Here is a 23407-nt window from a genome sequence, read left to right as displayed (position 1 = left end):
TTTTATTTCAGAAGAAGGAACTGCTGAAGTTTCTAATACTTATTATAATAGTGTTGATTTGTTTTAAAAAATCACCATTATTCATTGGCTGTGTACTGATTTATTTCATTGTTCCTTTTGAAACAGTTTGGAAGATTAAATGTTTACAATTTTGAGTGTCTCAGTGATTTTTGGAATTCTTAAAGATGGATTGAAAAAAAAACTACACAAACTTTAAAATGTTGTATTACTGTAGTGATTTGCAATCTGTAAACTGGTCAGGTTGTAATATTTTAATATAATTTCTTTACTATAGTCAAATGCTGATATTGACTCCATTTCAAGGTCAAGGCCATGGTGCTCAACTTCTTGAAACAGTTCATAGATACTACATTGCATCTCCTTCTGTTCTTGATATTACAGGTATGTAAATTTTGTTACTGGAAGAGCTTTTATAAATCTCTTCTTTACTAATTTTGGTTTTGTCAGAAATAACTTTTATTTTAAATATCAGCAGTCTCCTGAGGTCTTTTTGGAACTGTTTAAAGATGACTTAAGTTTCATTTTAAATCATAAGCCCTTTGTGGAATTGGATTGCATCTCTGAGTATGAAGTGCTTAATTAGTTGAACAAATTGAGGATAATGAATTGAATATAAAATGGAAAATCCTGGTCAGGAATATATATATTGCAAGTATGGTATGACTATTTGTTCAGTCTATTTCTCAAGCATTTTTATAAAGTTGATTTATCTTTTCATCTAACTTTATTGCTACTGTTAAATGATTTGGAAACGAGAGATAAAGAAGTAATTACTAAAGTTAGTTTATATCAAAAGTTATAAATTTACATTTTCACTAGCTTAGTGACTTGTAAAATTATAGAAACTTTACACAATCAATAACACTTCTTTTTTAGCTAAGCTGAAAGTTGCTTAGCTTCTGTTTACTTATAGAGCTTGGACTTGGTACTACATGAAGGGACTTTTTGGTGATTTTAGTCTGGAGATTAGGGTTTCCATAAGTAGTCTTTGTCTTCTCTAGTGGGTAATGTGCCAGCGGGGGTTGTTTCTGTGAAGCCTCTTAACCACTTTCTTCTGTCTACTCCAACCAATAAAGTCCTTGATACTTAGTGCCAATTAGCAGATAAAGAATTTTATTTCTCAAATCTCAGTGAAGAGTCATCAATAATGGTAGCCTTTATTCATTGCAAACCGAGTCTCTAAAGAGAAAATGCTGAACATGTTAAAGAACTTCTGAATTTGAAAACTGGGTATTGGCCTTTATTTTCAGTGTTAACATTTCTTAGCAAATTACTAAAAATGTGTGATACATTTGTTCTCATTAAGATATTTCTCCTAGATTTCCATACACAGTCTTGATAGAGTTTTCTCTCTTTGGTTGTTTTAGTTGTGTATAGATCCATTATTTTGCATATTTTTAGAACTTTTTGGATCTTTTGCAAGCTCTGGATTTCCCTTTGCAACCTAGAATATTCCTTATATTGAGATGGCCTTTTGCTTAATTGACATATAGCCAGATATAGTAAAAATTAAAACCTAACCATTGATGGCCTATGTTACAGGATAGATAAGTTTTTGTGGTATAATTGCCACTCATTTTCTTTTTTAGCATTTTTTTTTAAGCACATTATGCCTCATGACTTGCAGGATCTTATTTCCCAGACTAGGGATCAAACTTTGGCCCTGGCAGTGAGAGTGTCGAGTCCTAACAACTGAACCGCCAGGGAATTCCCTTTTTTTAGCACTTACAGTAAAATACTGGAAAACAGTTCTTTATATAATGTGCTATTTTCCTTTTGAGGATGTCAGTATCATAAGATACACGGGATTTGAACACATCTTGGTTATATGATCTTACATATAGAATCAATGATTTATTTCTTCCAGAATTTCAAAGAGAGTTGCGTTTGACAGTAGAAATTGATCCTGGGCTATATGTCAGTGTTACTAACCTATCAGTGTATATTAAGAGTTAATTAAATCTGTTCTTTAAATATTCCTTGTAGTACTGGAATATGTTACATGGCTTTTTAGAATTTTATCAGTAAATTTTTTGTAATATGAAGAGTGTTTTTTTTAAATGATAGAAGAGCATTTATGTTGGTAGATGATGTATTTGGGAAAAAAACTCAAGTTTTGAGCCCATGTATCACTATCAATTTATATCCAAGCAAATTTCATCTTTTAAATGCATCACTTATGTAGCATAAAAACAAAGGAATTAAAGGATGTCACAAATTAATGGGTGTTACCATTTTAGGTTCATTTTCAGGCTGACACCTTTAGTTAAAGTGCTTAAAGATGGAGTGGTGACTTGGCCACTTACACTAATATTAAGCTATAAACAAAATATTGTTAGTCTATAATGGCTTATTTAAAACTGAATGGAAATTTTTTTTACACAAGTTTTTAATTTATGTGAAAATTACAGATAAGAATGTGGTGTTAGTTTTTTTAGATTTTTCTCAACTGTAATTCTCTTACCTTTGATGTGTTTTCCCCTAAAATTCTAGGGGGATGTAAGTTACTTAAGTTACTTAAGCTTTCACCCATACTAAATTTTATTTTATACTGATATTAGCAACACAGTTCTTTTTTTCCAAACCAGTTCAGAAAGAGGTAGACTTTCTGGATAAGCATGTATGTCGCTATTAGCACTTTAAAAAAATTTTTTTCAAGAGATGCTTGTTTAAGAGTTTGTCACTTAGTATAGATTTAATTAAAGCAGCTTTATTGAGGTATGATTTCCATACCATTATATTCATCCATTTTAAGTGTATATATAGTTCAGTATTTTTAGTATACTTGCCTAGTTTTGAGGCCTGTTTTAGAATATATCTGTCACCATAAAAAGATTCCCTTGTGTCCATTTGCAGTCAGTCCCCATCCCTAGTCAGTCCCCATCCCCAGTCTCTTGTATTGAGGTCTGTGATCCATTTTGAGGTAAAGTTTGTGCAAAAAGTTTCTAAATTAATCTTCTTTACATGTGATCATACAGTTTTTCCAGTAGTTTGCTAAAAAGACTATTCTTTCCTCTATTGAATTGCCTTGGTACCTTGTTCAAAATAGGTTGACCATAAATACAAAGATTTGTTTCTGGACTCTCTAATCGTCTGTGTCTGTAGTGCTGCTGGAACCATACAGTCTTGATATTCTTATTGTAGTTTTATTACTGAGGTTTTTTTGTGTGTGTGCGTGTGTTTTGCCTTAACGGTAATGTCAAGTTTAGCCTGTTAAATGCATAAGTTGAATTTGTGGAGCCTGTTTTGCCTGGGGGCTGTAAACTAAACAGACATTTCTTCAAATGATTGATGAGTAGAGTTAGAAATGGGTACTGGCCTTGGCCAGGTGGGTGGGAATGGAGCAGAGAAGAGGGGCCTCAGGGACCCAGAGGCACACACTCCCAGAAGACAGTCCTGCTCTCAGTGAGCATCTAGACAGCACAGACTAGGGCTGGTTGCTGCAAACTCACCATCAGTGGACCATGGCTTTGTTGTTCTCCCTGGGACTCAAATACTGCCTCACCCAGCCTTTGTGGCCTTCCTTTTGCTCTCTTTGGGTGTCATGGCTCCAGTGGTAGCAGAGCCTTGACCTTTATGTTGAGTTTTGAAATCAGGAAATGAAAGTCCGTTGTGTTCTTTTTCAGAATTGTTTTGGTGTGTTTTCATTAAAATTTTTGTTTGTTTTCTACTTCATTGATTTCCACTTTAACTTTTATTATTTTCTTCTTATTGCTTTGAGATTAATTTACTCTTTCTAGTTAAGATTGAAACTTAGGTTATTGATTTGATGTCCTTTTTTCCTAATAATATAGCTATTTAAATAATTAATACTTAAATATTATATAAATACAAGTACTACTGGTTTTACTGATCATATAAATTTTCATAAATTGTACTTTCATTTTATTCAGTTCACGTTGAAGTTTGATTATGATGTCTTTAGATATGTAACATTGTGTTTTTCCTAGTTGAAGCTTGTTGAGCTTCCTGGATGTATAGATAAAAATTTTTTCATCAAATTTTGAAAGTTTTTGGCCAGTATTTCCTCAGCTGTTCTCTCTCTTCCCTTCCTTTGAGACACACATTACAGTTACATTGGTACACTTGGATGGTTTTAATTTAGGTTTGTGTCAGTCCATTTTACATTTTATAAAGCTGCAGAGTACAAGTGAGGAAAACGAGGTTATTGTAGTAGATGAAAAAAAAAACAACACTGGTGGCAGCACATAGGAGAGGAATCAGACTGTCCTTCATGTTTCTGGGTGACTTGTATAACTGCATGATGTGACCAGATTAATAAAAGACTGAAGAATTAGACAAAGTAACTAATTACAGTGTTTGGTTTATTTTGTGATTTTCTGTAGGTCTGCATTTGTTACTTGGTTTACTGTTGATTTCATTTTCTATGTATTCCTAATCACAGTTTCATACCAAACCAATGCCATGACAGAATTTCACTTTACCACCTTAAAGCCATAGTCATATAATGTTACTTAATAATTACATGTATATGAAGTGCTGCATAGAAGTATAAAAACAGTATTTAGTACATATAGATTGAATGAATGAATGACTCAATCATAAAACATTACCTTAATTTTAAGCTCAGACTTTTTTTATATAAAAGTTTTATTGCGATATAGTTAACATGTCATACAGTCTTCTTAAAGTGTACAGTTTTTCAAAAACATGTTTACAGTGCAGCCATCACCTTAACCTAATTTTGGAGTATTTCATTCTCCCAAAAAGAAACCCAGTACTCATTAGCAGTCACTTCTTTCCTCTTATTTCCCTACCCTTTCAACCCCCCACCAGTGCTACACAGCCCTTAATCTACTTTTTGTCTCTGTAGATTTGCCTATTTTGGACACTGGAATCGTACAATAAAATGACTGACTTCTTTAACTTGGCATAATGTTTTCAAGGTTCATCCTTGTTGTAGCATCCGTTAGTACTTTATTTTTATTGCGAAATACTATTCCATTGTATGGATATACTACATTTTATTTATCCATTCATCAGTTGATGGACATTTGGGTTGTTTCCACTTTTTGGCTCTTCTAAATAATGCTATTATGAATATTCGTGTACAAATTTTTGTGTAGACTTGTGTTTTCATATCTCTTGGGTACATACCTAAGAGTGGAAATGGTGGAAAATCTGGTAACTATGTTTCCCCTTTTAAAGAAACACCAGACTGTTTTCCAAAGTGGCTGTGCCATTTTATATTTCCACCAGCAAGTACATGAGGATTTCAGTTTATCCACATCCTCACTGATTCTTGTTATTGTCTTTTTTATTCTAGTCATCCTAGTGGACAAGAAATGGTGGTTTTGATTTGCATTTCCCTATGGCTAATAATGTTGAACATCCTTTCATGTGCTTATTGTGTGTATTTATATCTTCTTGAGAAATTCCTATTTAGATTCTTTGCCTATTTTCTAATTGGGTGGTGGGTATTTGACCTTTTCTTCTTGAATTACAAAGTTTTTTGTATAGAAAGTCTGGTTACAGTTACATATCATATATATGACTTGGGAATATTTTACCCCATTCTATAAGTTATCTTGTCATTTTCTTAAAGGTTATCACTTGAAGCACCAAAGTTATACATTTTTATATAGCCATTTATCTACTTTTTCCTTAGTAGCTTGTGCTTCTGGTTCTGTTATCTAAGAAACCATTGCCTAACCAAAGGTCATGAAGATTTACTTCTCTGTTTTCATTTAGATCTGTGATCTATTTTGAGTTAATTTTTGTGTATTGTGTGAGGAAAGGGGGGCCAACCAACTTCATTCTTTTTGTTTATCGAGATCCAGTTGTCCAAGTACCATTTGTTAAAAGACCGTTCTTTCCCTCGTTGAATTGTCAAGGCACCCTTCTCAGAAATTAATGGACCAAAAATGTATGGGTTTATTTTTAAACTCTCAACTCAGTCCCATTGACCTACATGTCCATCTTTATACTAGTATCACAGTCTTGATTACTATAGCTTTGGAGTAAAATTTGAAATCAGGAAATGTGAGTCCTCTAACTTTTGTTCTTTTTTCAAGGTTGTTTTGGCTATTCTGATTTCCTTGCATATCAGTTTTAGGATGGGTTGGTTAATTTCTGCAATAAAAAAAGCCGGCTGGGATTTTCATAGGGATTGCATTGAACAGTTGGTAAAGAACTGTAACAAAACTGTTTTATGACCCATAAGCTAGCTCAGACTTCAACATTCTTTGTTTATACCATCTACTAATTAGAAAATGAGGGCTCAGAGAAATGAGATAATCTGCCTAAAGTCCTTCATCTATGAATGACAGAACGCAAACTCATGTTCTCTGACTATGCAGTATTTTTTCTACCTATCATGTTTTGGTATCTTCCTTGTCCACTACTTAGTCTAATGTAGATAACGTAGACAAACATAAAGGAAGATCTATGCTATTCAGATGCAATGAAGAAAGAATCAAAATCATATTCTCTAAATGAAAAAGAGTGTTTTGTAAGGAAGAACTTTTTTTTAATTGGGTTAAAGAAGCATAGAAGACTTGGAAGTTTATTAGATTAAAATAAGGGAGTTATAAACTTGGCTTTGGAACCCTTAGCTATCAGAAAATGGCTTTTGGAATTGATTATCCAAATTTGAATCTCTTGTGTATACAGCTGCTTTAACTGAAAATAAAACTAAGGTACATATGATAACAAACTAGTCAAAAATTTATATTTGAAAAGGAGTAGTTCTAATTTCACAAATAATATATATGTATTATTTGCAAAAGGATTGTACCTATAACTTTATTTGACAAAGATGATAGTGCTATTATTTGATTTATAATCTTTCATATTGTAACTTTTGTATTATATAATTCATTGAAGAATATTTGCCTTTCTAAGGTTAGTGTGTATACTGAGGTTGCAGATGATGAATAAGTTATGCTGGGTAAGGGAAATGTTACTCTGCTTGCTTTCTTTAGCGGAAGATCCATCCAAAAGCTATGTGAAACTGAGAGACTTTGTGCTTGTGAAGTTTTGTCAAGATTTACCCTGTTTTTCCCGGGAAAAGTTAATGCAAGGATTCAGTGAAGATATGGCAATAGAGGCTCAACAGAAGTTCAAAATAAATAAGGTATTTTTATTCTGTATAAGGAAAACATTTAAATTTTGAAAAAAATAATTTAAGTACATAATTTAAATGTTGCAAATACATTAAGAATACATGTGTAGGAAGTAGCAGTGGTTAAGAATACAGGCCCTGGGACTTCCCTGGTGGTTCAGTGGTTAAGACTGCATTTCCACTGCAGCAGGCATGGGTTTGATCCCTGATCAGGGACCTAAGACTAAGATCCCACATGCCAAAAAAAAAAAAAATACAGGCCCTGAAGCCAGATTGCCGAGGATCAAATCTGGCTTTACCCCTTGCTCTTAGGGCAATTTAGTTTACTTCCTTGTGCCTCAATTTTCTCATTAATAGAATGGAAAGATAATTGATTTGATGGCTGCATTAAGTATAACAAGAAAATGTTTATTTAAACTGGTAAAGTAGTTACTGCCCCTGGAGACTATATTGATGGGAGGAGGATTGGAATAAAACATGTAACTTTCACTTTTTATACTTCTAGATGTATTTGTTTGGATTTTAAAGTAATAGATATCTTAAGGTAAGTACAGACAAATAATATAGGAATTCAGAGGAAATTATTATATTTATGTTAGCAAGAAATCAGAATATTTCATAGTGGGGATACATTTGATCTAAGCCTTGAACAATGGGTAGGTTTTGGAATATAAAAGTATGAGAGATGAAGAGTATTCCAGTAATGAGGACTAGCACTTGGTACCGTTGACCTCCCCTCCCTTGGCTTCTAAGGCACTACAGTTCCTAGTTTTTCAATTAACCATTGTGCTTATCTTTTTTGAGATATTGTCACTGCCTTCTACACTTTCGGATGCTCCCTAAATATAATTCTTCCCCAGGGTTTTTTTATCCAGTCCTCACTTCTCATTCTACTTAATTCTGCCTGAGAGAGCTCATCTATTACATCTGCAATCCAGATTTTCCTCCTGAGATCCAGAACTATGCCAAACGTTCACTGGTCACTGACCTTCAGCAAACAACTTAATTTGAATTGAAACTTTCCATCTTCTCCTGCATTAAAAAAAAAACGCTTTAATGGGTTCATGGTTTTAAGATAAAATACAATTTTAGAAATAATTTCTGTCTCAGACTGTATTAAACTTTTAATTAGAATTTATTTAATTGCTCAGCTTTTAAGAGAAAGAGAATATGAACACATTATTATTGAGATGAAAGCTCCTCAGTATGGCATACACACACCATCATCATCTGGCCCGTGCCTGCCTTGCTCGCCTCAGCTTCCTCCCACTTTCCCATATGCTTTGGCTCTACTGAACCTCTTGCCATTTCCCAACTGTGCTACAACTTTACTCCTTTGATGTACCTGTATATCAGCTATTCCCTTTGCCCTGATACCCCCTTCTCCTGTTTCTTCATCTTTGCCTGGCCAGGTAGTACATTTTTCAGGCTCAGTTCAGGTGTTTCTTCCAGAAAGTTCAGTATTATCTTCCCAACCTATGTATACCTGACCTCTTCCTCACTCCCAATAAATACATACGTGGAATGACAGAAATAGGAAAACTATAGGCCTACTCCTTTGGCTTCAGTGTTACCACAACTTCCTGATTTTTCTCATATTTTTTTGACTGTTTTTCTTTGCTCATTAACTGGCACTATACTACAGGGTTCTGACCTCTACCCCCCTCCCCACCACCACTCCTGTCTTCACTGTGTATGTTTTCCTTGGACTGTCTTAACCATTAACCAGTCTTAAGGCTTAAGCTCTTGCCCTGTATATTGATACTGCTTAAATCCTTACCCTTGCTAGAATTTTCTTCAGATTTATATGTTCTCCTGCCTCCTAAATCTCTCCTACTCTGTGAAAATCTCACTGTCATTCCATACTCTCCTCCACAGTCAGTCTTCCTCCTCTTTATTTCTAGAATCCTTGTCCCCTTAGTATTACTGTTTGTGCTCTCTCAGTTAATACTGTCATCATTTTTTGCCTGATTTGATAACTGAGCTTTCTAATTGGTCTTACCCTTCTTTTGCTACCATTTTCATGTAGCTGATTTACTCATGGTTTTTTTTCATTTTGTGTCCCAGCAGTGTTAAGCTACTTCTGCACGTGTGTACGTGAGACATGCACACACATATAGTGCCCTCCCCTGTTTTAAGAACAGCATGCTCCCTTTACTTTAAGATTCACTCAGGTTTTATTCCCCTAGGAATCCTCTTCTAACATTGTTCCCCCATTCTCAGGCTGTGCTGCCATAATGTCCTGTGCACATTTCTATCATGAAATTAACCATACCTCATTCATTTGTGTTACACAGTAGACTGCCTGCCTTCTTGAGGGCAGTCTGTATCTTTTATTGCTTTTTGTCTGGCACCAAGCACAATTTCTGGCCTATGGCAGGTATTCAATATATGATGTGTTCTTTTGGGAAAGTGTTACTATTTGTAATTTGAAATGTTCATGTTCTTCTTTGGTTTATTAGCAACATGCTAGACGGGTTTATGAAATTCTTCGACTACTGGTAACTGACATGAGTGATGCTGAACAATACAGAAGCTATAGACTGGATATTAAAAGAAGACTAATTAGCCCATATAAGGTAGGACTTTGAAGAGTCTTAAACATTATATTCTTGTCACTGTTGAAAATGAAGAAGAAAATCTAGCAAATGCCAATGCGTGGGAGAGTCCAAATCATTCTGCTAAATTTTCACAGAAGTGAAAATATTCTTCCAGTTAGTTATAAGAATTCTCCCTGTCATAATTTTCCAGTGTAAACTATAAATGTTTCCATTCACTTAAAAACTAATCCCAAGCATAGTCTACTCGTGGTTATTTTTTTCATTTGTATGCATCTTTTAAAAAACTGAATGCCCAGAATCTTCCCTAACAAATTATCTTGTTTGTTTTTTTCCATTGTTTTTTTATTTGTCCCTATATCCTGCTTACATTTGCTTCTTTCTTCCTAAATATGGCCTTGGTTGCCTTTTGTAACCCCTGTACTTGACCATAGCTGAAATCACAGCTTACTGTCGTTTACCTGTTTTGTGGTCATTCTTGCTCCTTTATCCCCTGCTTTTTTTTCATTTCCTTTATTTTCCTTTAACTCAAAAATATTCCCCTCGTAGATCAGGTCTGGCCTCCTTATCTTTTGGCCATTATTAAGGTAGATATTGTCCATGCCAACTGTGTGGAGGAAGATTTGTGATTCTTGTAGTTGGGCAGTAATCTTGATTGGAGAGGATATTCATTTATTTATTCAACAACTAATTACTGGGTGCTGCATTTGTATATACTATACCTAGAGGCTTATACAGCACCATAGTTGGGAACATGAATGACAAATTTGAATCTGTCTTAAGGTTTAAGGAGAAAGTCAGTTAATAATGAGTAATTAATATATCAAGTGCATAGTTATGATTTTTATGATTTTTCTAAATTAATCCAAGTTTTATTTATCATAGATTCTGCTTTATAGAGCCAGTCTTTTGAATGTTGATGGTATATAGGGTCGCACTACTCCTTGTTGAATCTCAGCTTTTTTCCTTTATCACATCTTGTTTGCAGTGCAACCGTATTTCTTAATTTGTTATTATAATTCTAAACATAGCACATTCTTAATATAAAAATAATTATTTGCCTGAACTATAAATCCTTATGACTGGAGTTCATATATTGTTTCTTCATAGCGCCATTTCATTAAGCAATTTAATGGAATACTTAAATTTAATCAATTAATAAAATCAGTTTAATTGATTTTCTAACTTAGGAACTACCATCTGCATATAACAGGTTGTAATAAATTATAACAACTATTCCCCAAAATTTGTTAGAAATGACATTTTATTCTTTATCAATCTTTATGTTTGTCAACTCAGAAACTTCAGAAAATTGGTAGAAATGGTACTTTCCAAAGATTTTGATCTTTAATATTAACCTGTTAGCTGGAAGATTTCTTTATGATGAAATTGGGCATATAGAACAATATAATTAGATGTTAACATGATAACATTTAAGAGTATTAAAACTGTTTTAGTAATTTATTAAATTATGTATCTCAGATACTTGTGATATTTTATATAGGCAGATGCAGCAAATAAAAGATGATTTCTAAGTATAAATAGCAGTCATGAAGTTATGCCAAATAATGGGAATATCTGTAGCTCATAAAAGCAAGTATTGTCTACTCTTAAGAAGAATAATGGTTTTTTTAATATTATTAAGTATCCTCACTTGTCATCTAAAAGATGACCAAAAACTCGTTATTAAACTATTTAAATTCTTAACAGCCAAAATCGGTATCACCATCCTTGCACTCATACAAAATATTAAACTTTTTAGATACTTGCTCAAACCCTATTTATAGTATGCCAATTTTAACTAGTTTAGTTATCCAGTATTCTGTTTAATTGAGAAAACCAAGAAATCTTGATCTGGGTTGATAGCCACAATGTGATAGAAAACCTACCACAAACTTGGTAAAAGCCTAGAAATAGTTGAATGCCCTATATGCATGGGAAGAGTTAGAAAATTTCTTTGTTGAATGTATGCAGATGGTTTTCTCCAATTTGTCATTCCAAGCTGATACTCATATACTGTGCTGTGCTATCACAGCATTTTCAAATGCAAAATTATATTTAAGAATAAAGTAAAATTACTTAATACTGAGTGTGATTTTGAAATTTTTTTAAGTCTTTAAAATATATGCCAAATGGGGAAAGTTTGGAATCTAGAATTTATGTTTTACTTGAACACATATTATGATAAGAAAATGTAACTTAGATTGTCATAAGTTATTATGGAGGAATGGAATTGTTTATTTATTTTTTTTTGTTTTGTTTTGTTTTTTTTGGAATTGTTTATTGATAGCAAAGTCCACCAATTCTGTGCTGCCTTTTTCTAAGGGCTCAGATTTCTATATCAGTTTAGTCACCCTGTCCCACTAAGAAATTTTTTGGGGTAGATATTAGAAGTAGTTGTACCTTACTTTAAAAGTTTTTTAAGTACTGATAATTTATTTGTATCAGTGCCAAGAAGGGATAAAAATAATTTGTATTAACTAGAATCATTTTAAAAGCACAAAAAGAAATTCTTTAGTACAGAAGTAATTTTCAGGTGTTCAAGAAAAGATAAATTTGAACAATTTGACTAAAAAAAAGAAAAGTTGGTGCAGCTGCTTGGTTTTAGCATTTAAATTTTTATATTGTTTTATGGGCATATTTTAATTCATAATTGGTTTGCAAGTATAAAATTTAGAATCATTGTTATAATAGCATTGGATTTGGAATCGGAAGACTCAATTTTGAGGTCTGGTTTTACCTTTTACAAATTGTGTGTGTTGACAGTTTATTAAAATCTGGGTATTAGGCTTCTCTTCTCTAAAATGGAAATACTTCCATAGTGAGGAACTGAAGAGAAAGAAATACAATACAGTGTGCATGTTTTTAAAGATAACCTTTTGATAAGTCTTAGGACTTGTTATATGTCTCCACACCATTATTATTTTTAAATTCTTGCAAAAGAACCTTATTTCTGTAGTTCACAAAAAGAGACTGGTTGAGCAGATAGAAATTAAGGCGCTCTTAGAGGTGGTGGAATTTTTGAGATATTTGTAAACCTTCTTGGAATCTCTGAAAACTAGGCTAGAAGAAAGAGTTGTTTTTTGGACCTTTTAACACATTGTATGTGTTAAAGCCAAATGTTAACATAAACAAACTGACACTAATATGATCTTTAATTTTTCTGCATTAATTAAAATTATCCACAGCCTTAATCTATGAAGGCATTAAGTTTTTGTTTTTGGAGAGAGAAATTTCTTCTGACCCTATAGGAGGTCTATTCCAATCTTAGAGAGTTTTGTCTTTCAGTATTTCATTTGTACTCCCAATGTAAGTCACTTGCTGGATAGAGGTGATCCCCAATCAGTTTATTTTTTTTAAGTTTTTTTTTAAACACAGTTTAAAAGATGAATTTATAATATCTCATACATATACAAAGTCGTATACATACACAGTTTTAGGAATATTAAAATCAATAAAACAAATAGCTCAAATAACTTATTTTAAAAACTGAACCATAGTTTGCATGCTCATGAGGAACTTCTATAATAGTTTCATAGTTTTCCATAAAGCTAGTACATGGATTTTTTATTCCTAGGTACTTAGAGCTCTTAAATTTAATTCAGAGATGTACTGTCATGTCAATAAAAATTATAATAGAAATTAATTCTGACATCCATTTGAAAAAACTGACAATGAAATTGAAGGTGGCAATGAAGGGGGGGATAAACTGGGGAAGTAAACATTCTTAAGAGATCTGTTGTTTTTGTTTAGTCACTAAGTTGTGTCTGACTCTTTGTGACCCCATGGACTGCCATACACCAGGGTTCCCTGTCGTTCGCTATCTCCTGGAGTTTGCTCAGATTCATGTCCATTGAGTCAGTGATGCTGTCTAACCATCTCATCCTCTGCTGCTGCCCTCTCCTTTTGCCTTCAATCTTTCCCAGCATCAGGGTCTTTCCCATTGAGTCAGCTCTTCGCATCAGGTGGCCAAAGTATTGGAGCTTCAGCTTTGGCATCAGTCTTTCCAATGAATATTCAGGGTTGATTTCCTTTAGGAGTGATTGGTTTGATCTTGCAGTCCAAGGGACTCTCAAGAGTCTTCTCTAGCACCACAGTTCAAAAGCATCAGTTCTTCAGAGCTCAGCCTTCTTTATGGTCCAGCTCTCACATCGTGTATTTGTCAGCAAAGTGATGTCTCTGCTTTTTAGTATGGTGTCTAGTTTTGTCATAGCTTTCCTTCCAAGGAGCAAGCATCTTTTACTTTCAGGGCTGCAGTCACCGTCTGCAGTGATTTTAGCCCAAGAAAATAAAATCTGTCACTGTTTCCACTTTTTCCTCTTCTATTTGCCACGATGGGATCAGATACCATGATCTTAGTTTTCTTAATGTTGAGTTTTAAAACCAGTTAATAATTTAAAACAGTATGTCACTGGCACATGATTCATTCTGTAGGTTATTTGCAGCAGAATTGATAGTTAAGAATATTTAAGAATTAAAATGATGGTTCTGTTGTATACGAGAATTTAATATGATTGGAGGCATATTCAAGCAATGGGGTTAGATTATTTTATAAATGTTATAACTGGTTAGCAGTTTAGAAAAATAATTTTTTTTCTCATAACATACCATGATAAGTTTTGGATGCATTACCTTTTAGTTCCTGAGCCATTTCCTTAACTTGGGTGCTGCCAAGAGGCAGTTATGCCTCTTGGCAAAAAAAAAAAAGTAACTTTCACAGCAGAAACAAAGCATTTATTATCCACATGATTGAAGAGTAAGGAATATACTGTCCTTCCAGGCCTTGGGAGTAATAAATCTGAATTTTCATCACTTCTCTAGAACTACTATTCACAGGGTGATTAGAAGATCAGCAACATTGGGAATTCTCTGGTGGTCCAGTGATTTAAGATTGTGCTTCCACTGCAGGGGCCATGTGTTCAATCCCTGATTGGCAAACTAAGAATCCCCCAAGCAGCGCAGCCACACACACAAACACACACTAAATCAGCAACATTAACATCATCCAGGAATGCTTTTTAGAACCGCAGAACCTCACCCCACCCTAGACCTACTGAATGAGAACCTGTATTTTAATTTTAACAAGGTACCCAGTTGGTCTTTGTGCACATTTAAGTTTGAGAAGCACTGCATGTCTTATATTCCAAAACTGTTAGGGTTTCCTTTGCGAGACATTAGTTTTTAGGATGGAGTTAAGATACTGTTTTCAGGGTTTTTTGTTTGTTTGTTTGTTTGTTTGAATTGTATTTGGTAGGCAGTTATATAGGAATTCAGAATACGGACTTCTGATTAGATCATTAGGGGTTGGATCCTGGCTTCTCAGCTTACTGCCTCTATGACAAGTTATTTAATACCTGCACCTTTTTTTTCTTTATCAATTGAAGAAAGTTATAGTACCTGTCTCAAAATAGTTTTTAGGATTACATGAGTTAATATATGTGATTTCTGATCTCTATATAAAGTTAGCTCTTTATTAAATGCTTAAATGAAAGAGGATTGATATAATCTAGAGCAGTTTATCCAAAATGTATGAAAGCGAAAGTTGCTCAGTTGTGTCCAACTCTTTGCAACCGTGGACTGTAGCCTGCCAGGCTCCTCTGTCCATGGAATTCTCCAGGTCAGAATACTGGAGTGGGTAGCTGTTTCTTCTCTAGGGGACTTTCCCAACCCAAGGATCGAACCCAGGTTTCCCACAATGCAGGCAGATTCTTTATCATCTGAGCCACCAGGGAAGCCCAAGAATACTGGAGTGGGTAGCCTATCCCTTCTCCAGCGGATCTTCCCGACCCAGGAATCAAAATGGAGTCTCCTGCATTTCAGGTGGATTCTTTACCAGCTGAGCTACCAGGGAAGTCTAAAATGTATGAAAGTTTCATATATTACAGTGTTTTATATAATGCAATATTGCCACCCACCTAGGAATCTTGGAGTCATTCTGCATTGTTTCCCCACATCATCCAGTGTTTTCTTCCCTAAATCTGTTCTGTACCTTCCATTTCTGCTGTTACTAAGCAGACTTGGTCTAGGCTTTCATCATCTCTTGAATTCTTAAACTAACTGCTAACTTGGTCCCCTCCAGTCCCATCCTCAGCATTACTAACAGCATAGTTCTGATAGTGACTTGTCTAAAAGTTCTTACCAGCTTCTTAGGATGCTTCAAATCTCAGTTTCCTGAGAAATGGTAGTTTCCTTCTCAATGAAATGGAGAGGGTTTAATAAGATAATGTATGTCTAGACAGTAGAGACTCAATAAATGCTAGTTAATACTGTTTTATAAAGTGTGACAGTTTTTGGCTTATCTTCCTGAAACTCTCCCAACAGTTTATGGTAAAATTAATATGTGGTCCATAAATACATCGCTGGGTAAGGGAACTCAGAAATGATAGTGGTAGAAGAATCCATCTTGGAATTAAGATTAATGTAATTAATGATTAAATCGATGAAATAATAGCACTTAATCTCAGTTGTCTTTCTTCAGTTACAGTACCTTATTTATTAAAGAAATATTTGAGTGTATGTACTGGCCAGTTCTTTATTATGCTTTGGAGAGGGCGCTGTCACTCACATATCTATATTTACCATTAATTGATACAAATCCCATGTCTTTTGGAACCCTCTTTTTAGAGGGTTTATAATTCATGTTAACATTATGTTTAGGCTTCCTTAAAAATGTATGGGATAGATTTGGGCATATTCCTACTACTATTATTTTTAACACTGGAGACATATTTTTTATATCAGCTTTCTTAGTCTAACTAATAATCATGTTTGTTACTTAGAAAAAACAGAGAGATCTTGCTAAAATGAGAAAATGTCTCAGACCAGAAGAACTGACAAACCAGATGAACCAGATAGAAATAAGCATGCAACATGAACAACTGGAAGAAAGCTTTCAGGAACTCGTGGAAGATTATCGACGTGTCATTGAACGCCTCGCTCAAGAGTAGAGGTTATACTTCTCTGTACAGAAAGTTTGCAAATTTCTGTACATGTGTTGTGAAAATCAGATGATGACTTTAATTTTAAAAAATCTTGTAACATTTTGCTTACATTAAAAGTTATCTATCTTTAGTTGAATATTTTCTTTTGGAGAGATTGTATATTTTAAAATACTGTTTAGAGTTTATGAGCATATATTACATTAAAAATATATAGCTTCTTAAATACCATTGCAATTACTTCCCTTCTTAAATAGTATAATAAATGCTTAGTTGTGATATGTTAATGTGTGCTGATACAATTCTTGAATACTTAAGATTAACTTCTTCCATCTTGTTAAAAACCTTTAGGTTTTAAGCTTTTATTATTCCTCCCACACTTTGCTTGTAAGCTTTTAACACATTTCTTTAAGACCTTCCTAGTACTCTTGGTCTTGCTATGTGATTTTTCTAAGTAGAAAATGTTCTTAAAGTAGAATTGTTTTAAATAAACTATTAATCACTTGTTAGGAATAGGGTGAGTAAGAGAGAGAAGGGAAACTAAATACAGCCTGAAACCTCAATGTTTGGCACCAAATATTAATTGAAGATAATTCAGAAGTTGCCATAAACATTTTATAAATAGTAAGATACAAATCAGTTAACAAAAGTCGTTTACATACTATTGTTGAAATATGTAAAATGAAGTTGTGATTTAATATAAGGTTATCAAGATGTTGAAGTCTAACAAGGAAAAAAAAATAAAGATAAATTGCTTAATATAGTCCTTATTTTATTGAAGTAGAACTAAATAAGTTGCTTGATAGTCATTAAAAGTAAAGCCTTGATTTTTTTTAACGTGTGCCAGTAAGCCAAGTATTGTATAACATCAAAAATGGGATGTAAGTTGAACTTTACTTTTTTTTTTCTTTTAGTTGAACTTTACTTTTAAAATCTGATTTGTTCAATGCTCAAGGCAAAATCCCATCTTGGACAAGCACTAACTTGTCGTTCATCAGCTTTTTTCTATCAGTAAATTCTGTCAAACATAGAAGCAAAGTGAGTAGTACCCTCTGGACACAAAATAGTTGTGGCCACCAGCATACCAATGGCACTAAAGCCAGACCTTTAAAATAAGAGTTTTGCGAATGTTTCAGACAGTCTCATCTCAGAAGTTTATATAGATAAAACTTGATTTCTGAGAGTACATACACATACCTAAGTTGTACAGATAGAATGAACCAATGCAAAGTCCTTCTGAAGCTATATGGAAAAAATGTGTTTTCCATCTGAATTTATTATAAGATTTTAAATTTTTTAATTTGGAAATTAACAATTGATGCCTAAAAATGAGCTCTGAGGAGAAAAAAATCAGTACAATCTAAATAAGTTATTTTTCAACATCCTTCTTTATGTAGAAACCAGAAAAAGCCAATGTGATACCAGTTTCTGTAGTTTTTTTTTTAAAAAAATAATGTTCTATGGTTAAAGTTCTAGTTTATTAGCATTAATCTTTCAGACTTGAAAGGCTGTACTTTCATTTTGAGTTAGAAGAGTAAGTCTGATAGTAAGATCTGTACTTAGAACAGGATAGTTAAATACCAGGATAGATATATAGAACCATGTGTGAAACCCAACGCAGCTACCTTTTGGGCTTAGTGGTCACTTCTTACCCTGTGATGGCAGCCTTCATCCCCTTTATCATCCACATACACATAGATGTACAGTATTTTATTTGCTCCCTTTACCTTTTTCCCTTCCTCCCCTCCACTACTATTTTTTTCCGTATCTTCTCCAAGTTGCATTTTCTCTACATGTAATATCATGTTTCCTTTCAAAACATCAGTGAAAAACACTGATGTAAAATGAGGTTGTACTAGACTTGTCTCCAGGCTTCCTCCCTGTTCTAATATCTGTGCTTATCCTTTTTACATCTTTTCTCATCACTCTTGAGCTTTTCTACTCAGATGTGGATATAGACGTAGTATATATCTAAAATAATTTTTTTTAATAAATCACACAAAATTCAGTTCATACCTGAGTTAATATATAAGAGGAAGAGAAAAACCCACTATATGTCCCTGTCTCCAAATTGCAGGGGCCTCAGCTTGCTGTACCAGAGTCTTGTCTACTCTGAAGATTTATCTGATCCACCATTATTTTGTCCACTAGAATTTCCTCACAGCAAAGTCTTCAATGCTGTATCAAAGAAATAAAGAATCACAGACCTCAGAGGTCAAATGATCGAATTCCTCAAATTCATTCTTAAGTTTATTTGTATCTTATCTCTGTATACATTGAACAGAGTAGCATTTTCTTTTTAACATTTCTAGTGTTCAAAATGGTTCTCAAAGATGTACAATATTTCAAGTTGAGGTTCCCATATTAACCATTTGCCTAGATTTTTTCTTTTATTATTACAACATTCAAATGAATTAATATCTTCGTGTGTGTGTGTATATATATATTTGTATCCATTAAGGATCCCAATTCCTGGGAGGTACAGTTACTGAGTCAAAGGGTAGGACTAGCTCCATGGTTCAGTTATGTAAACATGTCATATTTTCCCGAATGCTTTGTAAATTACAGATATTAATGTTTGTACTGATTTTAACAGAATTTCAGTGGTATGGTATGTTGATTTTGTTGTTGTCTCCACAGGTATAAAATCTCAAATTTGTATTCCTTTTGCTCAGTGGGAAAGCTGAATACTTTTCCATATTTTTGTGAAATTTTTTCCCTTAAGAATAGGAATTATCGATTTGATTTTTCAAATTTGACTTTTAGGTGCTACACTCTCATTTTTATAGATAGACAATAGATCCAGAAGTTCACTTGTCTAAGGTCACACTGAATTAGTGGCAAAGCCAGGACTGTAACACCTGACTTCCACTCCTCCATTTCATCTTCTATCAAGTAGGCTGACCAAGTCATAAGCATGCCAACCCACTAGGCTCTCCATAAGCGGGGCTTTCTTTTATCACCATCTGGGAAATGCCTCACTTGCATGTTTGACCTAGTCACAGGACCAATACCCCAACTGTCCTCTGTTCGAAACCTTAAGTATCAGGAAAAAGGATGTTTATTTATAATGACTGCAATTATTGGTGCCTCATTTGAAGCATGGCTTGAAGTTTCTCATTTCCTCTCAACATTTTCAGTTATTCAACATCTACAACTTTCATGTTTCCATATGCCTTTACATCTTTATTGAAATACATATTTCATTCTCCTTGTATTATGCATTGCAGTAGTTACACAGCACATTGAATTTACTCCTTGACTTAGGGAGAGCTGTCTATGTAAAAAGTAGTATGCACATAGTACAAAAATGTAAAAGGGCATACTGTGAAAAGTTCCTTGCCCCAAACCTTCAGAAACAACTGCTGTTTTGGGGTTGGTTTTTTTTTTTTTTGGCTGTGCAGCGCAGCCTAGGAGATCTTAGTTCCCCAACCAGGGATTGAACCCATGCCCTCTAGAGTGGAAGCACAAAGTCCTAACCACTGGACCACCCAGGAAGTCCCTAAAGTTAATGGTATCTTGCAAATCATTAGAGCTATGGCATGGTAGTCATTGTACAGATATATACCATAAGTGACTCTACCAGTTCCCTCTTATTTAGGTTGTTTCCAGTATTTTCCATTACAAACAATGCTGCAATGCATGCACGTTCTTGTACATGTGCTGTGTGTAGAGATTAAAGTCCTAGAAATCATGACCTTTAGTCTCATTCTTACAGTGACTATACTACTGTTTACAGCAGTTAAAATTATTAACACCAACTAAGGTTACAGATGCTTGATCCTGAACCAGTCTAGAATTAGCTGTGTAAACAAGAGCATTTTGGACCTCTCCAACCATCCTACACAACTAGAAATATGAATTATCTTAAAGGCACAATGATTTGAACACTTAGGCATAGGCCCATGACTTTCTTTTTGACTCTTCTTTAGTCTTGCTTAGCTCTTCTCAAACCTTATCATCCAGAAGAACTGCTCTACAGCAGGCTTTCTCATCCTCAGGACTGTTGGCATTTTGGGCCAGATCACTGTTGTGCTGACTCCCGTTGTTCAGTCTCTTAAGCTGTGACCCCATGGACTGTAGCCCTCCAGGATCCTCTGTCCATGGGCTTTCCCAGGCAAGAATACTGAAGTGGGTTGCTATTTCCTTGTCTAGGGCAATCTTCCCTATCAGTAATTGAACCTGCATCTCCTGCACTGCAGGCAAATTCTTTACTGCTGAGCCACCAGGGAAGCCCGCTGACTTGTGTACTGGCTGGTTAAGAGCATCTGTGGCTTCTACCCCCTACGTGCCAGTAGTACTATCCCCACCTTCAGCTGTAACAACCAAGCATGTCTCCAGATGCTGCCACATGTACCCCAGAGGGGCAAAATCACCCTTGGTTGAGAACCACTGCTATATGGGATTAAATATTCATTGACATTAAGCAATGACTTTAATTACGTGACATGAACACGAAATTCAAAATAAGTAAGAGTATTTGATAAGTAAACTGCCCTCCCACCCAATCACCCAAGTCACTTCTCCAGAGGTAGTTACTTTTCCCAGTTTCTCTTTTGCCCCTCAGAGTTAATCATCAGTTTGCAAACATCCATCACTTTGTTTCAGTACAAACCAGTGATATACTACATGCAGTACTTAGAATCTCTTCCAGTTAAATTTAACTTATCTTTATTAGTACATATCAGAATACTTCAATTCTAAACATGCTGATTCTAAACAGCTGTTTGATACTTATTCCATAGTTTGGTGTCAGAGTCAGCTATTTGATATTTATTCCATAGTTTGGTTTCAGTTTGTTTAACCCAATCCCATATTAATGGACATTTAGGCCGTTTCTTATCTTCTGCTCTCATAGGCAGTGTTGCAGTGAACATTCTTGTGTGTACTTCATTTTGTATATGTGGTGGGGGTATATATGCAACATAGTGATGGAATCGCTGAGTGGTAAGACACGGACATTTTATATTTGGTAGATTTTGCATACATTTGAGACAATAGAGAAATCTGAATATGGACTCTCTATTAGATGATATGAGATTTTGTTAATTTTATTAGTTGTGATCATGGTATTGTGATGAGGTAGGCAAATGTCTTTATTCCTAGAAGTCACATGCAAAACTATTTAGGACATCTGCAACTGACATTCAGATGGTCCAGAAAAAAAGTATGTGTAAATGGCATACACACACACACACGATATTTGTAGATAAATAAAGCAAATATGACAAAAGTCTTAAATTATTGAATCAAGGTGGGAGGGATATACAGGTGTTCACCATTGTGATTCTTTCAACCTGTATGTTTTCAAGTTTTCAAAATAAGACTTGGGAACGATATTGCATATATGAAATAAAAACAATACTATCAAGTAGGAACAATCAGTGAATAAGGAAATTTAAAATGAGTGTGTTACATAATTAAGGCAATGGAAACTTGGGATATAAAGTTGAAGAAATTTCCCAGAACATCAAAAAGAGAAAATAGGAGAGAAAAGAGAAATCAATGTAGGAAATCTGATGGCTGGCTTATTTTCAGAGAGGAAAAGCAAACAGAAGGACATTATCAAAGAAAGGGAAGATAGTTCCTCAGAGTTGCAGACATGAATCTTCAAAGTAGAAGACTTTACTGAAGGTTGAGCAGAATAATCATTAACGTTTATGGAAAGTTGACTATTTGCCAACCACCTGCAACAGTGAGAATCTCAGTTCTCACAATCCTCAGAGGCACACATGGTATGTATCCACCTTGAGTGAGGACTAGGGAGATTATTTCACCCAAAGTCACACAGCTGGGAGGTAGCAGACAGGATTTGGGTCCAGGCAGTATAATTCATTTTCATTTTCAACCACTATACCACTTACCTAAAAAGATATGCATGTACACTAAATTATTAAATTTCAAAACATTGAGCATGAAAGTTCTAGATTCTTTCAGAGGGAAAAACACAGGAAACTTGGGAGAGAAGTCAGAATTTAAATAGCACCAGCCTATCAGTTATACTTCATGCTGAAAGACAATGGAATGATGCATTCAAAGTTCTAACAGAAAGTTATTTTCCATCTAGAATCCTATACCCAAGTGTGAAAGCAAAAGAAAGGTGGTTTTAGAAATCTATGAAACCAGAAAACTTACTTCATAAACTTTATAATGAAGTTACCAGTTGATCTATTTTGATCTATTTCAGCGCCATGAAGGTGCAATCAAAGAACATGTAAGATGTGGAGGACAAGAAACAGTAAAACAAATCTGATCCCAATAAAACGAAATCTGAGGATGGCAACTGAATCACATGTCTACAAAAGTAATTGGTCCAAATTAGAATAGGAAATTATGAACTCCAGAAAAAAGAAGTGTAAAGAAAGTGAGAGTCTAAATATAATAAAGTATAATTGGCATGGCTCTGAGCAGTAACTAGAAACAAAAACAGTTCAAATTGGTTGAGTCGGGTCAGATTGGGAGACAGCAGGATGGGAGACTATTGCTTTTTGTTGTAAACTTTATTATAATTGCATGCTTTTAAAAACCATGTTACTCTGATATAAAATTTTGTTTAATATTACTATATTGTTCAAATAAAATAGAACTGTAAACTAAGGAAATTTTAAAAATAAGTTTATCTGAAGCAGGTAAGTAGCACCTTTAAATAGACCGTGCTCAGGACTTTCACAGAGCAGAAATTGCCAAAAGACAGTAAGGAAGTTTCTTTTAAAAAAAAAACCTAAAAAAAAAAAAAAAAACCTAATAACAACACAACTATACTTAGTTCTTTTTTTGGAAACTGATGCTAAAAGGAAGCATAGTTT

General features: G+C 34.3%; 1 protein-coding gene across 2 annotated transcripts in view; it reads left to right on the top strand.

Moving 5' to 3' along the window:
• Window positions 1–17360, top strand: part of HAT1 (histone acetyltransferase 1) — a 41487-nt gene extending 24127 nt beyond the window's left edge. For both annotated transcript variants that reach the window (XM_081577791.1, XM_081577792.1), the window contains exons 8-11: window positions 296–402; window positions 6966–7117; window positions 9568–9684; window positions 16443–17360. In XM_081577791.1, the coding sequence (XP_081433917.1) occupies window positions 296–402; window positions 6966–7117; window positions 9568–9684; window positions 16443–16610 (544 nt within the window). In that variant the 3' untranslated portion in view covers window positions 16611–17360. The remainder of the gene's footprint in view (window positions 1–295; window positions 403–6965; window positions 7118–9567; window positions 9685–16442) is intronic.
• Window positions 17361–23407: the final 6047 nt, after the last annotated feature.

The sequence above is a fragment of the Giraffa tippelskirchi genome, chromosome 3 (assembly GCF_054371585.1).
Source record: "Giraffa tippelskirchi isolate mGirTip1 chromosome 3, T2T-mGirTip1v1.2.pri, whole genome shotgun sequence".
In the NCBI taxonomy this organism is placed as follows: Eukaryota; Metazoa; Chordata; class Mammalia; order Artiodactyla; family Giraffidae; genus Giraffa; species Giraffa tippelskirchi.
This window is presented reverse-complemented; position numbering and strand designations above follow the sequence as displayed.